Source organism: Lepidochelys olivacea (assembly GCF_965140295.1).
Source record: "Lepidochelys olivacea isolate rLepOli2 genome assembly, chromosome: 10".
NCBI lineage: Eukaryota > Metazoa > Chordata > Testudines > Cheloniidae > Lepidochelys > Lepidochelys olivacea.
The window spans coordinates 16,165,026-16,179,678 of NC_140420.1; the positions used below are offsets into that span (position 1 = coordinate 16,165,026).

The following is a 14,653-nucleotide window of genomic DNA, read 5'->3' on the forward strand; positions in this document are numbered from 1 at the left end:
TAAAGCACCTAGAAGCCAGTTTGAGGTGGCTGGAAACTCAAGTCGTGGACAGCGTCAAAATCCTCCAACTCAGAAGCATTCTTGACTTTGCTAGAAGCCAACAGTCTGCGGCAAATAAACAGACCACACTAGATAGCTTTTTTTTTTAAGAAGTGATGAAATTTAAAATTATGGAGTCATGCAACCAGATTGACTTTGCACTCTGCGCAATTATTAGTATAGTCGATTTCATGTTTCTTTCATGTATATGTAATTAATTGACTACTTTTGTGTTTAAAACACGCTGGGATAACCGTTGTGGTTTTTTTTTTTTTACAAGACTTAAACTGACCGGCTTGAAATGGTAAATTTTCGTAACCTCGCTATAAAGCGACCCCGGATTTATCACGATCGAGTTTTTTTATCTCAGTTATCGCGTTATAGCAGGGTTTCACTGTATTAGTAGTTTTATTAATTACTGTATAAACTCAATTAAGGTCCTTGAAGTAGTAGTTTTTTAATAATGCTTTGATCTTATAATTCTTTTTATCTGAAGATTTTAAATTACTTCATAAATCTGGATCAGTATCATGACCATACTGCAGATAGGGAAACTGAAGCATAGAGGTTAAATGATTTGCCCAAGGTCCTTGCAGAGCTGGGACTTGAATCCAAATCAGACTTCCAGTCCAACTTTCTATCCACTGGACTATACTTTCTTGGGATTACATGAAGACAGAATGGTAGTTTGACAAATTAGGATTGGGGGAAGTATTTCATGCAGAGGGGTGGCATGGTCAAATGCACATAGATGGAGGAGATTAACAAGGTACTGAAACTGGTATAGTTAGTTGGTGGAGGGTTTGAGTTAGGGAATGAGGTCTGAAATGTAGGTAAGGACTTTGTGAAGGGCTTTGAAAGGTACAAATGAGTAGTTTAAACTTGATGTGGTGGTTAATTGGAGAACCAGTGAAGGAATTCAGAGAGGGCAGTAAATTCACTCTGATCAATCAGGAAGATAATCTGGAAACTGCATCTTGGACAGATTGGGAAGGAGTGAAGTAAGGGAAGAAAATTTCAGTAATCAAGATGGGAGATGATGCTATGTGACTTCCAGATACAGATTAGTAGCATTCCAATAAAACATCTTATTAACAAAGGCTGCCAAAACAAGTCACTTAATTAGAAAGGCTGCCCCAGTAACAATTTGTTTATACTAAGAGTGCTGACTTGTTAATCAAAGTAATGCTAGTTTGTGATAAGTGGATTTTGTTAATATTGAAATACTTTCTATTTCAGCTATAGAGCTACCTTGTCATAAGGACCATGGACACACAGTCATTAAATCTTTGGATGGCAACTTTGCATACACAGATGAAACCAGATGGAAAGTATGTTAAATTCCTGTGATTCTATTTCATTTTAGGTCTAGTAATATAGACAAATTGGCTGCCGCAGGCTTTTTACCGTAGTGCATAGTCCAACCTTTTCCCTATTTTTATTAACATAAGCGATCAATTTGATATCTCCCGTATAGAACAAAAAATACAATCCTAATTTGGATTCTAAATGTAATTCATTTTGGACTTTCTCCTACTGCTCTCACCTAAAATCAATATACCATATGTTTTTGAATTAGTCTTTTTTAACCCTTCGGCATCAGCTGTAGACTAGATGAACCCCATACAGCTATCAGTGGCTGAAAATTAAGTTCTTGACACAATTTTTTTTGTTTTAAAATAACTTTTTCTTATGAAAATGTTCATAAACTAACTATTTAGTACCATTGTTAGATAGATATAGTTCCAGGTATCCAAATACCAAATGTGTAGAGAGAGATTAATTTCCAAGTCTAATATTTATTTTTACTTGTATTGCTGTAGATTGGTATAGATTAAGAGTGATTTCCAAAAACTAAGCACCAATTGCTAGACACTAAAAATCAGGGACTGAATAGAGACGATGGATTTATGGTTTAATAAGGATGGCCCAACCGTGGCTCATGAGCCATATGCGACTCTTTTACAGTTAGTGTTGCTCGTGCACCCCCCTAAGCCCCCCCATCTCTGTCTACCACACTTCGTGGGAGCTAGGGGCTTCTGTCCCATAGGAGGCGCCTGCTGGGGCTCAGGGCTTCTGCCCTGCGGAAGGCCCCAAACCTCCCCACAGGGCAGTCGCCCTTAGCTCCTAGCCTCAGCAGGCACGCCTGGCTCTTGTACTTCTGAAAATGAATTGTATGCAGCTGGGAGGGTTAGGCCACCCCTGGCTTATTACAACAATTTGTAACCCACTGACACCCTAGTTTTGTCCTATGACTGCAGAGGTGTTAACAGACCACTCTATCTTGAATGGTCCCTTGGAATAAGCCCTAACTACGCATGCTAAACCACCTGTTCCACCCTGCATTTAGCTGTGACCCGGAGGGCTTGTCTACACTGGCACTTCACAGCGCTGCAACCTTCTCGCTCGGGGCGTGAAAAACACCCCCTGAGCGCTGCAAGCTTCAGTGCTGTGAAGTGCCAGCATAGACCGTGCACAGGCGCTGGCAGCTCTTCCCCTGGTGGAAGTGGGGGGGGTTAATAGCACCGGGCGAGCGCTCTCCCGGTGCTGTGCCGCGGCTACACAAGCCCCCGGCAGCGCTTTGACGTTGCTGGGGAAGACCTGCTCTGAGTATCTTTCCCAGACCTGAAGAAAAGACTCTGAATGGTTCGACAGCTAGTCTCCCTCAGACAGAAGTCGATACCATAAAATATTACCTCACCTACCTTGTCTCCCTAATATCTGGGAACCAACAAGCTACAACTACACTGTCTACACCCATTGAGTGTAGGACTTACCCAGGAGTTGGTTTTTTCTCATCGCTAGCACAGCAGCAACTGAATTACACTGGTTTTAGAACAACTGAGATCTTGCCAACCTGTTTTCCTCTCTTGTAGGTGAGTGAAAAGTAATCCTTGCAGAAAAAACTCACTAGCCACAGGCAAGTTGTATTTGTCAAACTTCAGTATTTTTTATGTCCTTGGCAATTGGGTGAGGGGAGCTCTGTTGCTGACAAATAGTGGCCTGAAGATGCATATAATTTTGAGGTGAAAAATCAGCATCTTACTGCCCACTCTAATGGTCAATGGTCTAATGGCAGTGTCATTCCAGCATAGATAACAAGGGAACTTCAGCATCTCAAAAGTTGTGAGCTGCATTGTGTGTGACTGCTGGATTATTAACACAGGGAGAAATTCCTTTAAGATTGACTTAAATTGTGGTGATCTGCTAGTCTTGCTATTGGAATGACTTTTCATTTATTTTAAAAAAAAGCAGCTGTTTCTCTGGCTAATGTAAACTGCAATTGCACTAAGGCTTTGTCTACACTAGCACCTTTGTCGGCAAAATGTTTGTCGGTCAGGGGTACGAAAGGAAACACACTTCTAACCAATGTAAGTTTCAACAAAAACGCTGGTGTGGACAGTTCTGTGTTAGTGGGAGACGCTCTCCCGCTGACATAGCTACCGCTGTTTATTGGAGATGGTTTAATTATGCCGGCGGGAGAGCTCTCCCCCCAGCGTAGAGGGGCTACATAGAGGGGTGCCGCTGTAAGGTCTCCTAAGGTCTGTAGTGTAGACGTAGCTTAAGAGGAGCTTTCTGCACTGAAAAGTCCCTTCAGGACAAGAGATGGAGGGTAACTGTAGAGGGAGAAACTACTAATGATGGAAAGGGCTATAACTGGGTTCATAACTTCTAGAAATATTTTGAGTGAGGATATTAAAACAAGGTATTTGTAGATCTCGGTATCTAGGGGCTGCCTTTAGATTCCTAAAATTTAGAAATCTGATCAACTGCAGATTTCTGTTGCTACTATCTACATTCCAGCAAGCCATTTCTGTCCCTCTGCCCAGGAAGCGAAGCAGTATCAATACAGCTCTTTATATTGATTTGATTGAAAAATCCAAGTCTCTATATACACTGGTAGTTACCACAGATAGGTAACATTTTAACTATATCATTTCCGTATCCCAAATAGCACAGTTTGAGAAATGTGGACTTTTTAATGGGAAAAGTGTAGGTGCAGTCCTCACTGTTCAAAAGCCCATATATTCCTGTTTTAGATAAGGAAAACAGAAGGCAGAGCACAGAAGAAAAATAATCAGAATGTAAAGGATTTTGTCTGTAATGAATGTGAGTTGGCCAGCAGGTGGCAAAATTGGTTCAGTACAGACAAGTAAAATCTATGGTAAGGAAGAAAGAAAGTGTGTTAAATAAATCACCAAACACATTGTTTTTGTGTGTGTTGCGATTTATTGTGGTTTATTGTAGGGCAGAAATGTGTTAACAAAATGTTAAAAAATTACATAACAGGCACGATGATACTGTTGTGGTGACAGTGCTAGGCAGAGTAACCTCCTAAGTCTAAGGAATCTTAACCTTTTCATATACTTAAGGAAGTCAGCTGGCTTTATTTAGACTGTAGAAAAGATGAGAATACAAAGCATTAAGCAGTTTCTGAATGAGTTATCCCAAAAGAATGGAACAACGCTTGGAGAGGGTATGAAAATCAAACCAAGTTATAGGGCTAACTAGCTGATGGGACAAATATATATGAGTACAAGACAACTGTGACAGACAAATTAATGAGACATTATCTTGGGTTGGGATCTTGTCAGATTTAATTAACTAAATGGCTGAAGCTGGCTAGTGATTGGACTGGAGGCTTAAAAAAATTCCAGGTGCTGCATAAAACAGAACTTTTGACTTTGAGTGGCATTTTCCCCTGTCATTCTTAAATCAGGGCCCTAGCAAGTTGCTGGAGGTGTCATTTTTTGGGGACCGCTTGACCATGAGATCATTAATGAAACCAGGGCATTTAATGTTAAGAATGTCCTGGCCAAATTCTAACTAAGTTTGCTTACCTAGGATTAAACTCAGCAACCTTGTAAGTTGAGGACAGAATTGGTTGCATTTCAGTTTTGAAATCCTTCTGCTGTCAGGGGGCAGGGCAGTCAGGTGTCAGGGAGCGGAGCGGGGGTTGGAGAGGGGGTTGGGGGTTCTGAGGGGGGCAGTCGGGGCACGAAGTGGGAGTGGGCGGATATGGGGCAGGGCCAGGTTGTTCGGGGAGGCACAGCCTTCCCTACCTCGCCCTCCATACCATTTTGCAACTCTGATGTGGCCCTTGGACCAAAAAGTTTGCCCACTCCTGTTCTAGGAATTATTTCAGGGAAGTTCTGTGGCCTGTGTTATATAGGAGGTCAGATTAAATGGCCTTGGAATCTGCTTTTGTGTTGAAATTTCATATCAGGAAATGACACTTTCTCCTCTTATCTTTCAGATTCAAAGTGTGTTGATGGAAGCCATCCCTACAGTTTAAACTCTATTTATAACAGAACAATTAACTCTTCAATCCATAAGTGGTGCTTCAGAATACTGTACAGGATTTTACCATGGAAGAACTTTTTTTAGTTTTTACCTTGAGACTTTTTTTAAAAATGTACCCATAATCCAAAAGGATGGAAACTTTCTACAACTGCTGAACATTGTAAATATCACACTGAAAATAATGCCCTGGAATAGAACATCTCAAATGCTGCTTAATTACAGACTCAGGTTGATTATGTGTTATTCATGTAATATTACTCCACGTTAAACTTCTGGTGCAAGCGACTAGAAAACCACAACTGACAGTCTGTATATTTAATTTAAATACTTATTTAAAATTTCACAAGCTTTCAGATAACTAGAATATCTCTGATATCTGACACTAGAAACTAATTTACTTCACACTTTAGCTGTATTCAAGCTTTGAAGGAAAAACGTACAGAAAAGTTCTGGTTTGGAACTTTGTGAAACATACCACTCATCATACACAGTTCTGAATGTATCTCAGACTATTTGTATACCCTCCCATATGTTTTTGTTACTTTTTTATATAGTGTCACTTGTGTTGTCTGTTTTGTCCCTTTAAAGTTACAGACAAATTCATACTGTGATTTTATTTTTATTATGAAATGCTATCAAACTGTGATACTTCTTATTCACTGGTCCTGCATCAGGAGATGGAGTGGGGAAGCTGTATTAAATACAGTTCATCTGTATAATCTGTCTGGTTTATACAAGCTGTGTTGTTCAGAGATGTCTAAAGTTTGATCTTGTTTTTTTTAAAGATAAAGCACTTGCCCCACTGTAAATATATAGCATGTAAAATTTATATAGTATATAAATACAGGAAAGTCAAAAGAGCTTTTTACACTGTTTACTTCTTGTTATTTATTCAACTTCTACCCATTAGAAGAGTGCACTGAAGGGCTGAAAAGCTTAACTGTAGCTCTGCCTTAATGTCAGATGACAAAGGGGGTGTGGTCAATGCTCAATTATATTGTCTTTTAAATTATTGCATTGATTAATGTTAGAGGGGAATGACAATTCTTCCACCTGTTCTTAGTACCATTCTATTTTCCACCAAGTTATGACTGCCTAATGTGCTCCTGCTGTCCCCTGTGGAAGGCCTTAAGACAGAGCTTGTCATAAATACACTTCTGACTCTCCACACCTTCCCTGTGGCAACAAAAGTAACATGAAAAGTAATAGGTCAGTTGTGAGAAAGTAAACCTGTAGCTGCTTACTATTGTTCCCCAAGCCCCATATTTTGTACCTACGCTCTTTTGCGGTAAAGAACTTTGTCTTAGTACAGACTCTCCCCTTATTAGGAATGACTGCTACTGCTCATCTCTCCAGTTTGTCTGTTTTACCTTACTGTTTGCTCTGAATTCAGTTTCTTGTTTAGTCAGAAAACAGCTAAAACTCCAGGCTTTTCTATCTTTCAACATCACTAAAACTGGTCCTTAAGAGCTGCAGCTAAATACCATTAGCCTAGGATAAAGTTTTGCATTTTTGGGAGAAAAATTAAATACAGAGTAAGTTTGTGGTCAGGTTTCATAGGAAACTATGCATTTGCCTTTGACCAGCTTTGTAAAATAGCCTGCCAAAGGTAGCTTGCAAAGGAATGCTCAAATTGAGTTGTTTTATTCTTTTCATGTAGAAAATAAACCTATTTTTCCTGAAAGATTCTGGATGAGTAGAGAATTAGTAGGTTTAAACAGGCACCTGATGATGAAAGTGATTTTTATTCAGAGTAGTTACTTTGCTTGGCAGGAATTTGAGTTTAATATAAACACATAGGCAAAAGAGATGTCTATTACATCTTTAACATGTACTCAACCTTTTCAGTTTAGGGCTGACACCTCTCAGTCTGCATATAAGATCAAGGAGGCTGCAATCCAGGTCATGCCTTGCCATGCCTAAAATTTCAGCTGCTTTGAAATATCAATTCTCTGGCTTTGGATACATCTGCATTTTCCTTTTCAATGTCTCTTATCTGATTAAAAAAAAAAGAGGTCATTCATCTTTGCAGCCTGTCTATCAAGAGAACTGAGCAAACATCAGTTATTACTTTGCCCTATTTAAAGCCCCAAATGAGGAAAGTGTCTTCAGGTTAGCACTTACACGCTTAAGTGATTTACGGAATAATGCCTAGGTCAGATATTAAAGAAAATGTCTGGTTTGCAAGGCAGAATGAGCAAAAGTTAAGTAATTTAAAGAGTGATTATGACCAGAGCTGGGACAGGGGGAATTCTGGATTTGATAGCCACTTGCATAGTAACTGCTTTTGGAGTAAGATAAATCTTAATCTGTATCAAAATCTTGAGCAGGTGGATCCCTTATTCTGTATTTTTATCCTTAGTAAATGAAAGGAGCTAGATGGCTGCGTAGTTTCATACTTTATTTTATTTTTCAAAATGAAATCTCACCACAGTTTAATCATCTTACTGGTAAAGGAGCCCATTAATATTTGCAATGGATTTACACAGCCATATTATTACCTCAGACTTACTTGATACATAATTTTCATGCAAATTGTGTACAATGCGTAACAAATCAATACATAGCTGTACAGTATTTACAATAACTTTATAGTGAATAGAAATGCTTTCCAAGAAAATATAGAAATAAACTGGTAAACCACAATTTATAGCTTCTCATCTACAAGAGACCTAACTTATCCAGCAAGCATATCTAGATAGATATGTATTAAAATTTAAAAATATGCATTGCTATGAAGCATTATAAATGCTGAGTTTAAAAAGGTGGTTTTGTACCATATGCTTCAAAATGTTAAGTGACTGACTAAAAAGAGCTTTTTGTCAGGTTATGTAGCCTTTAAATCAGTCCAGCTGATCTTCAGTATTATACACTTTCTTCCCTAGATGACACTAACTGAAGTTGAAATTAGTAGTGACCTAGGGCCATGAAAGTTATGGATGCTGGCAGGGGCCAGAAAAGTAGCAGAAGCAGCAGTCTGTTGCCAGGATCTCTGCCTCCTGTCCCCATGTTGCTTAATGGGTAGTATAAAAAAAACAACCCTGCTATATGAGAACCTCTTTAAGAACTGAAAAATAGGGAGATTTTTCAATACAGAACAGGAATAGGGAAGTCAACTGGAATTAGATTGCTTTTTCTGAGGCCAGACCAGCAAAAACAAGTGGTGCTTTAGGCCATGATGGTGGCTTGCCTTAAACTCATCCTAACAAGAGAGGGCTACTCATCCTAACAAGAGAGGGCTTTTCATCCCCTCATGGACAGTAATTAATCTAGCCAAAGTTTTCATAAATTATTTTTCCTTGCAAATTAATTCTTTACTAGCCTTAAGGCCAGTGGAAATGTTGGCTCAATTTCAATCCCTGTGAATAATGCTACAGAGAACAATTGAAATAAAATATTCTTACACAAAAATGCTACTGGCACGTTTGGTGGTAAATTAATTATATTGAGCACCATATTTAATCTTTCATTCAGAATAAAAAAATTGACTTCTTAAAATGACTCTCTTTTTAAATGCTAAAGAATAGTATATATATTTCTTGCTATAACATACCATAGTTACACACCATTCCAAGTGTTAAAATTACAGGGTATGAAAAGTTTCAGACTAAATACAGCAGATCACATCTCTTAAGGCATTTCCTTCATGCTTATAGACAAATATCCTTGACAATAAGAAGACTGTTTTCAAAGGATTGTGTTTTTCAGGGATGTAAGGACTGGTACAGAAAGTCTTCATAGCCTATCGATGCTTTTGTAACCTTCTAGACTATTTTAATGATTAAAATGATTTGTTTACAGTTTTACACCTTAACCACCATGGTTTGGATTTGTAATAGGAATGGTGACAAATCCAAAATGTTTCCAGCCAAGCCCTCCCTAACACCCAGTCCTTAACAAAACATACTTTTTAGGGCTGTCAATTAATTGCAGTTGACTCACTCACGATTAAATTTTTTTGAGTTAATTGCGATGAATCACACTGTTAAACAATAGAATACCAATTGAAATGTATTAAATACTTCAGATGTCTTTCTACATTTTTATATAGATTGTATTCTGTGTTGTAATTGAAATCAAAGTATATTATTCTTGATTACAAATATTTGCACTGTGAAAGAAAGTAGTATTTTTCAATTCACCTCATACAAGCACAGTAGTGCACACTGTGTCGTAAAAGTGCAACTAACAAATGAAGACTGTTACGTAACTGCATGCTAAAACAATGTAAAACTTCAGAGCCTACAAGTCCACGCAATCGTCGTCCTTGTTCAGCCAGTCGCTAAGACAAACAAGTTTGTTCACATTTACGAGAGATAATGCTGCCCTCTTCTTATTTACAATGTCAACAGAAAGTGAGAACAGGCATTTGCAAGACCCGCTACAAATGTGTCAGATATGCTAAACATTCGTATGTCCCTTCATGCTTTGGCCTCCGTTCCAGAGGACATGCTTCCATGCTGATGACGCTTCTTAAAAGAATAATGCGTGTGACTGAACTCCTTGGGAGAGAATGTTATGTCCCCTGCTTTGTTTTACCTGCATTCTGCCATATATTTCATGTTATAGCAGTTTCGGATGAGTACCCAGCACATGTTGTTCATTTTAAGAACACTTTCACTGCAAATCTGACAAAAGGGAAAGAAGATATCAATGTGAGATTTCAAAAGATAGCTACAGCACTCGACCCAAGATTTAAGAATCTGAAGTGCCGTCCAAAATCTGAGAGGGATGAGGTGTGGCGCATGCTTTCAAAAGTCTTAAAAGAGAAACACTCCGATGAGGAAACTACAGAACCTGAACCACCAAAACAGAAAATCAACCTTCTGCTGGTGACATCTGACTCAGAAGATGAACGTAAACATGCGACTGTCTACACTGCTTTGGACTGTTATCGATCAGAACCCATCATCAGCATGGACATATGTTCACTGGAATGATGGTTAAAGCATGAAGGGACATTTGACTCTTTAGTGCATCTGGCACGTAAATATCTTGCAACACTGGCTACAACGGCCATGAGAACACCTGTTCTCACTTTTAGGTGACATTGTAAACAAGAAGTGGGCAGTATTATCTCCTGCAAATGTAAACAAACTTGTTTGTCTGAGTGATTGGCTGAACAAGAAGTAAGACTGAGTGGACTTGCAGGCTCTAAAGTTTTACATTGTTCTATTTTTGAACGGAGTTATTTTCTGCACATAATTCTATATTTGTAAGTTCAACTTTCATGCTAAAGAGATGGCACTTTGGTACTTGTATTAGGTGAATTGAAAAATACTATTTTTTTTTTTACAGTGCAAATACTTGTAATCAAAATACAAAGTGAGCACTATACACTTTGTAGGGTGTTGTATCAATATATTTGAAAATGTAGAAAACATCCAAAACTATTTAAATAAATGGTATTCTATTACTGTTTAAGAGTGCGATTAATTTTTTTAATCGCTTGACAGCCCTATCTTAAGTTAGACTTTTTTAAAATGAAGGGGAGCGAAAGGAGAAACAGGCTGTGATATGAGAGTTGTGCAGTTGAATACTCTAATTTTTAAAGTTCCAATTATGCACAGAGTCCACAACTGACCTTGAAGTCCTGGCTCCATGGATGAGAGATGCCATCCCTCCTGCATGGTTTCAAAGCTGTCATAACTGAGCATTAATCTTAATACTCCTTTAAAGAGATAACAGAACTTCCTTTTTTGATTTTTTTTTTTTTTGTGGGGGCTTCTCCTCCATTCTTTTCTATCAGCCCATCTGAAGGCAGACAGTGCCCACAGTATTCATATGCTGCTCTTAGGTTCCACACAGCACAAGGCAAGTTAGTAAGATGGAAGCGTTGGCTTTAATTGAAGACTTGTAGGTAATCTTGTCCATGTTTCTCCCAGTGCAGAATAATTCCCTACACTGTAGTCAAAGTTGCTTTTGTAGGTTTAAGTCAACAGTTGTGTTTTGTTTGTCCAAATATGGAAGCTCTAAAGCACTAAAGGCACAGATGCCATGGCGCACGTTGAAATAATATATGGAAAGCTACAAGAGCATGAACACAGGAGCAGGGTCAAAAAAATATTTTCTGTCATATAATTAAGGATTTTACCCCAATCAAATATTTTTGTATAATTTAAAAAATAAAATGTTTCAATAAAGCAGGCTAGACGATAAGTTTGTGTGACTTAGAAAATGGATGTTATGAAGCAATATCTAATAGAATCCTACAAGAGACATTCAACCAGTTATCTCCGATAACCATTTACTTTCAAATATCTTGGTAAGTATTTTAGTAAAGTAGATGGCATGACATCAAACATTTCGATAATTAGGGTTTTCTATTCTCTCTTCTCCCCAGTTTTAAGCCACTGAAGCACAACTGTGAGAAGCCATGTTTAAAAATAAAACAGAGACATTCAGTTTGCTTTATTCCAGGTTTTTGTTAACCAAGTAAAGAACCAAATTCTGCTCTCTTTACTCACACAAGTAATCCTATTGACTTTCACGGGGCTACATTCACAAATAAGAACTTAACACTGCCCCTTCTTTAAAGAAAACACAGTTTAACCGTGGAGCATTTTACCCATACACAAATCAGAGATTCTCAGTAATAATGCAAATCCTTTAGCAACAAGTTTAGCTTGCTTAAGAAAAACTATCTGTCCTCAAAGTCACATCTTCAGCCCATGAACCCTTGCCTTTGTAGCTGCAATATTTTCAGTGCACATCCTACTGCTTGGGCCAAGGAGTTAACTGTATAGATAACAGTCTAATATTAAAAGGTATATTTTAAAGCTACTATTATTCACCATTTAGGGAGAAATTCTAAAAGCTCATCACATTAACCATTCATTTTCTACAAAGGAAGGTTAGAATGCCGCTGCATTGCTAAGGATATGTTTTCAAAACTAGTATCAAGGTTTTTTTGTATAAAGAAAAAAAAGTGCTGAGTAGCCCTGTACACCAGTTCTGAGTGCTGTATTACAGTGAGGTGTTAGTTTGTCAAAGTACTTACATCAACATCTCCTGTCATAAGCAATATGCTCAAGGAACAGGCAGAAGAATATCATATTATCCTGAAATATTTTCTCCCCAGAAGGGTGAAATTGCAACAAATAAAAATGCACATAAGTCTTCTATGTTTTCAGTTAGTGTAAATGAAATTCCATTACAATCATTCCTTGCAATTGTCCCTTGAGAATTTTGCTCCAGTACTGTATGCAAAATAATAATAATCTTGGATAATCTTACAAAGGGATATAATGTAAGAAAATGTATATATTTCTAATAATGGTTTTCATTCAGCTTGCTTCATTTTTACTTTACCTTATCACTTGACTGATCCATTTATATATTAACTAGTGCAGGTCCATAAGTGGCCCATGTTAAGTGCTATTTTTTATTAGCAATTCTTCTCTTTCTTGTTGCCAGCATATCATAAAAGGGATCCCTGCTGATACTTGCTCTAGTGGAAGGAAGAGGAGATATCAATTTAGTTTATAAAACATGCATTACCCAAACACATTTGTTTACCTTTCCTTGTCTAGAGACCCAGAACTGTAATATGTTGGTAGGCAAACGCATCCTTACAAAAATCAGCAACAAGATTTTCAGGTAGTTACCAGAGGAACATACTGCTACATTCTTTTCTCTTTAGCCAACTTAAGTTCTCTCATATTTTCTTGATTTTCAGTTCACAGTAGCCAGAACAATAATGTCTCAAAGTGCTTCCTTTGGCTTGACGCATCTTGCCCCAGCAACCCCTTCCAGCTAGTCATGAATCCTCAGGAAAGGCCCTTGCCTATGGCTACTGCTTAAATAGTTCTTTAAGGCATGTTCCTTAGCACAGCACACATTCCCGGATTCTTTATTTGGAAAGGAATTTATATACAATTTACACTTCAGCACTTTTGAAAGACATTTAAGACTTTGAACTCACTTAATAGATTTGATCCACTCTTCCTTCTCTTCGGGGGTGGGGGCAGATATCCTGTACACAACATGGTTGCCTTCTACCACTCTACCATCAGCTTCAGTTTTACAGGCTTTAATTACTTGACCTTTATGGCTGGGGTTATAGAGCTCAAAGCAGTTCTAAAGATAAAGAAATAACCAAAGCTTGATACAAGGAAGAACTGAAGATCTGCATGTACAATAAACCTGGGTACCCTGGCTGTTACTTAAAATAACCCATTTACTAGGCTCATTAAAAGGAAAAAATTCTTACTGGTTTTCTTGGATCTTCAACTTCTCTTATACTAAGATTTTCTAAAGGAATAATTCCTCTAGGTTCTTTGTCCTAAAAGACAGGAAGAGTACACATTACTATTTAGTTATACTTTTTACTCCTCAGGGAATTCTGCGCCAAAAAATTAAAAATTCTGCATATTTTATTTGTCAAAATAACAATATAATCACACCTGTTTCAATTATTTTTGGCCATTTGTTTCAAAACACCCATCAGCAAGTATGTCTAACAATACAGACAACAAAAAAGATTCAGGAAATGTTTTTTGACAAATAGATTCCTTACTAGGCATATTAATACAGAACTCTGAGTAATAATTCATTTAAACTACAATACAGAACTGTATTTCCTGCACCCCTCAGAAGCAGTGCAAAGGCCTGGGGCAGTTCGGGAATGGAGGAATGAGGGAGAGGGAAATAAATTGCTGGGAAGGAGTCTGGGTGTGAACTTGAAGGGTTGTTGAGTATAGGTGGGAAAGGCATGAAACAGGTTTATCTGGGGGGCAGGGAGGGATTGTTAGGGAGCTTTCCCCCATGTAGACCCTGGCTGACCCCTAGCCTCTCCCATTCAGTCAGGCACATCTGCCCATCCCCATGTGTTCCTGCACCCCCACATGTCCCTCCACCCCCACTCAGACACCCACTGCCCCATCCGGCCCAGCACCTTCCCCCTGTTCCCATTTGACTCTGTCCCCCCACCCCATCTCCGCGTGTGTCTGTGCCCCCACCCAGCCATTCCCCTTTCCGTATGTAGCTCTGCACCCCTCCCCCATTACCATGTGGCCCTGCACCTCCCTCCCCACTGTAGCCCTGTGCCTCTAACACCTATTCATCCCCTAGTCTGACCCCAATCCGCAGCACCCCAAGCTGTCTGTATCCCCATAGTCCATGTTGCCTGGCCTGACAGGCACTGCAAAGAAGGCGCTACAGGCTTTGGTCTATCACCACAGCGCCCTCCGGTGGGCAAAAGGCAGAACTGCAGCAACATTATGGCAGCAGCTTTTTTTGCACAAAAAATTAAAAGTATGCGTGGCTCGTTAATTATGTGCATGAGCAGTAGCACAGAATTCCCCCAGGA

At 38.7% G+C, this 14,653-nt stretch overlaps 2 protein-coding genes across 5 annotated transcripts in view; one reads left to right on the forward strand and one right to left on the reverse strand.

The window, feature by feature from the left end:
• USP42 (ubiquitin specific peptidase 42) overlaps nucleotides 1-6,969 on the forward strand; it is a 40,964-nt gene extending 33,995 nt beyond the window's left edge. Inside the window, exons 17-19 of one of the 2 annotated variants that reach the window (XM_084640980.1) lie at nucleotides 1,279-1,370; nucleotides 2,916-2,959; nucleotides 5,297-6,969. In XM_084640980.1, coding sequence (XP_084497106.1) covers nucleotides 1,279-1,370; nucleotides 2,916-2,930 — 107 coding nt within the window. In that variant the 3' untranslated portion in view covers nucleotides 2,931-2,959; nucleotides 5,297-6,969. The remainder of the gene's footprint in view (nucleotides 1-1,278; nucleotides 1,371-2,915; nucleotides 2,960-5,296) is intronic. The other variant, XM_084640979.1, reaches the window with a different exon arrangement.
• A 77-nt stretch (nucleotides 6,970-7,046) lies between these two features.
• The window catches only part of CYTH3 (cytohesin 3), an 87,060-nt gene continuing 79,453 nt past the window's right edge, over nucleotides 7,047-14,653 (reverse strand). The window contains exons 11-14 of one of the 3 annotated variants that reach the window (XR_014713289.1): nucleotides 13,556-13,627; nucleotides 13,268-13,422; nucleotides 12,655-12,793; nucleotides 7,047-7,339 (exon numbers count right to left, since the gene is read on the reverse strand). Coding sequence is in view for 1 of the 3 variants with exons in the window: in XM_084640993.1 (XP_084497119.1) it covers nucleotides 12,721-12,793; nucleotides 13,268-13,422; nucleotides 13,556-13,627 (300 nt within the window). In the remaining 2 variants the exon portion in view is untranslated. Of the gene's footprint in view, nucleotides 7,340-7,769; nucleotides 11,371-11,929; nucleotides 12,794-13,267; nucleotides 13,423-13,555; nucleotides 13,628-14,653 lie in introns of those variants that run through there. The other 2 variants (XR_014713290.1, XM_084640993.1) reach the window with 2 other exon arrangements.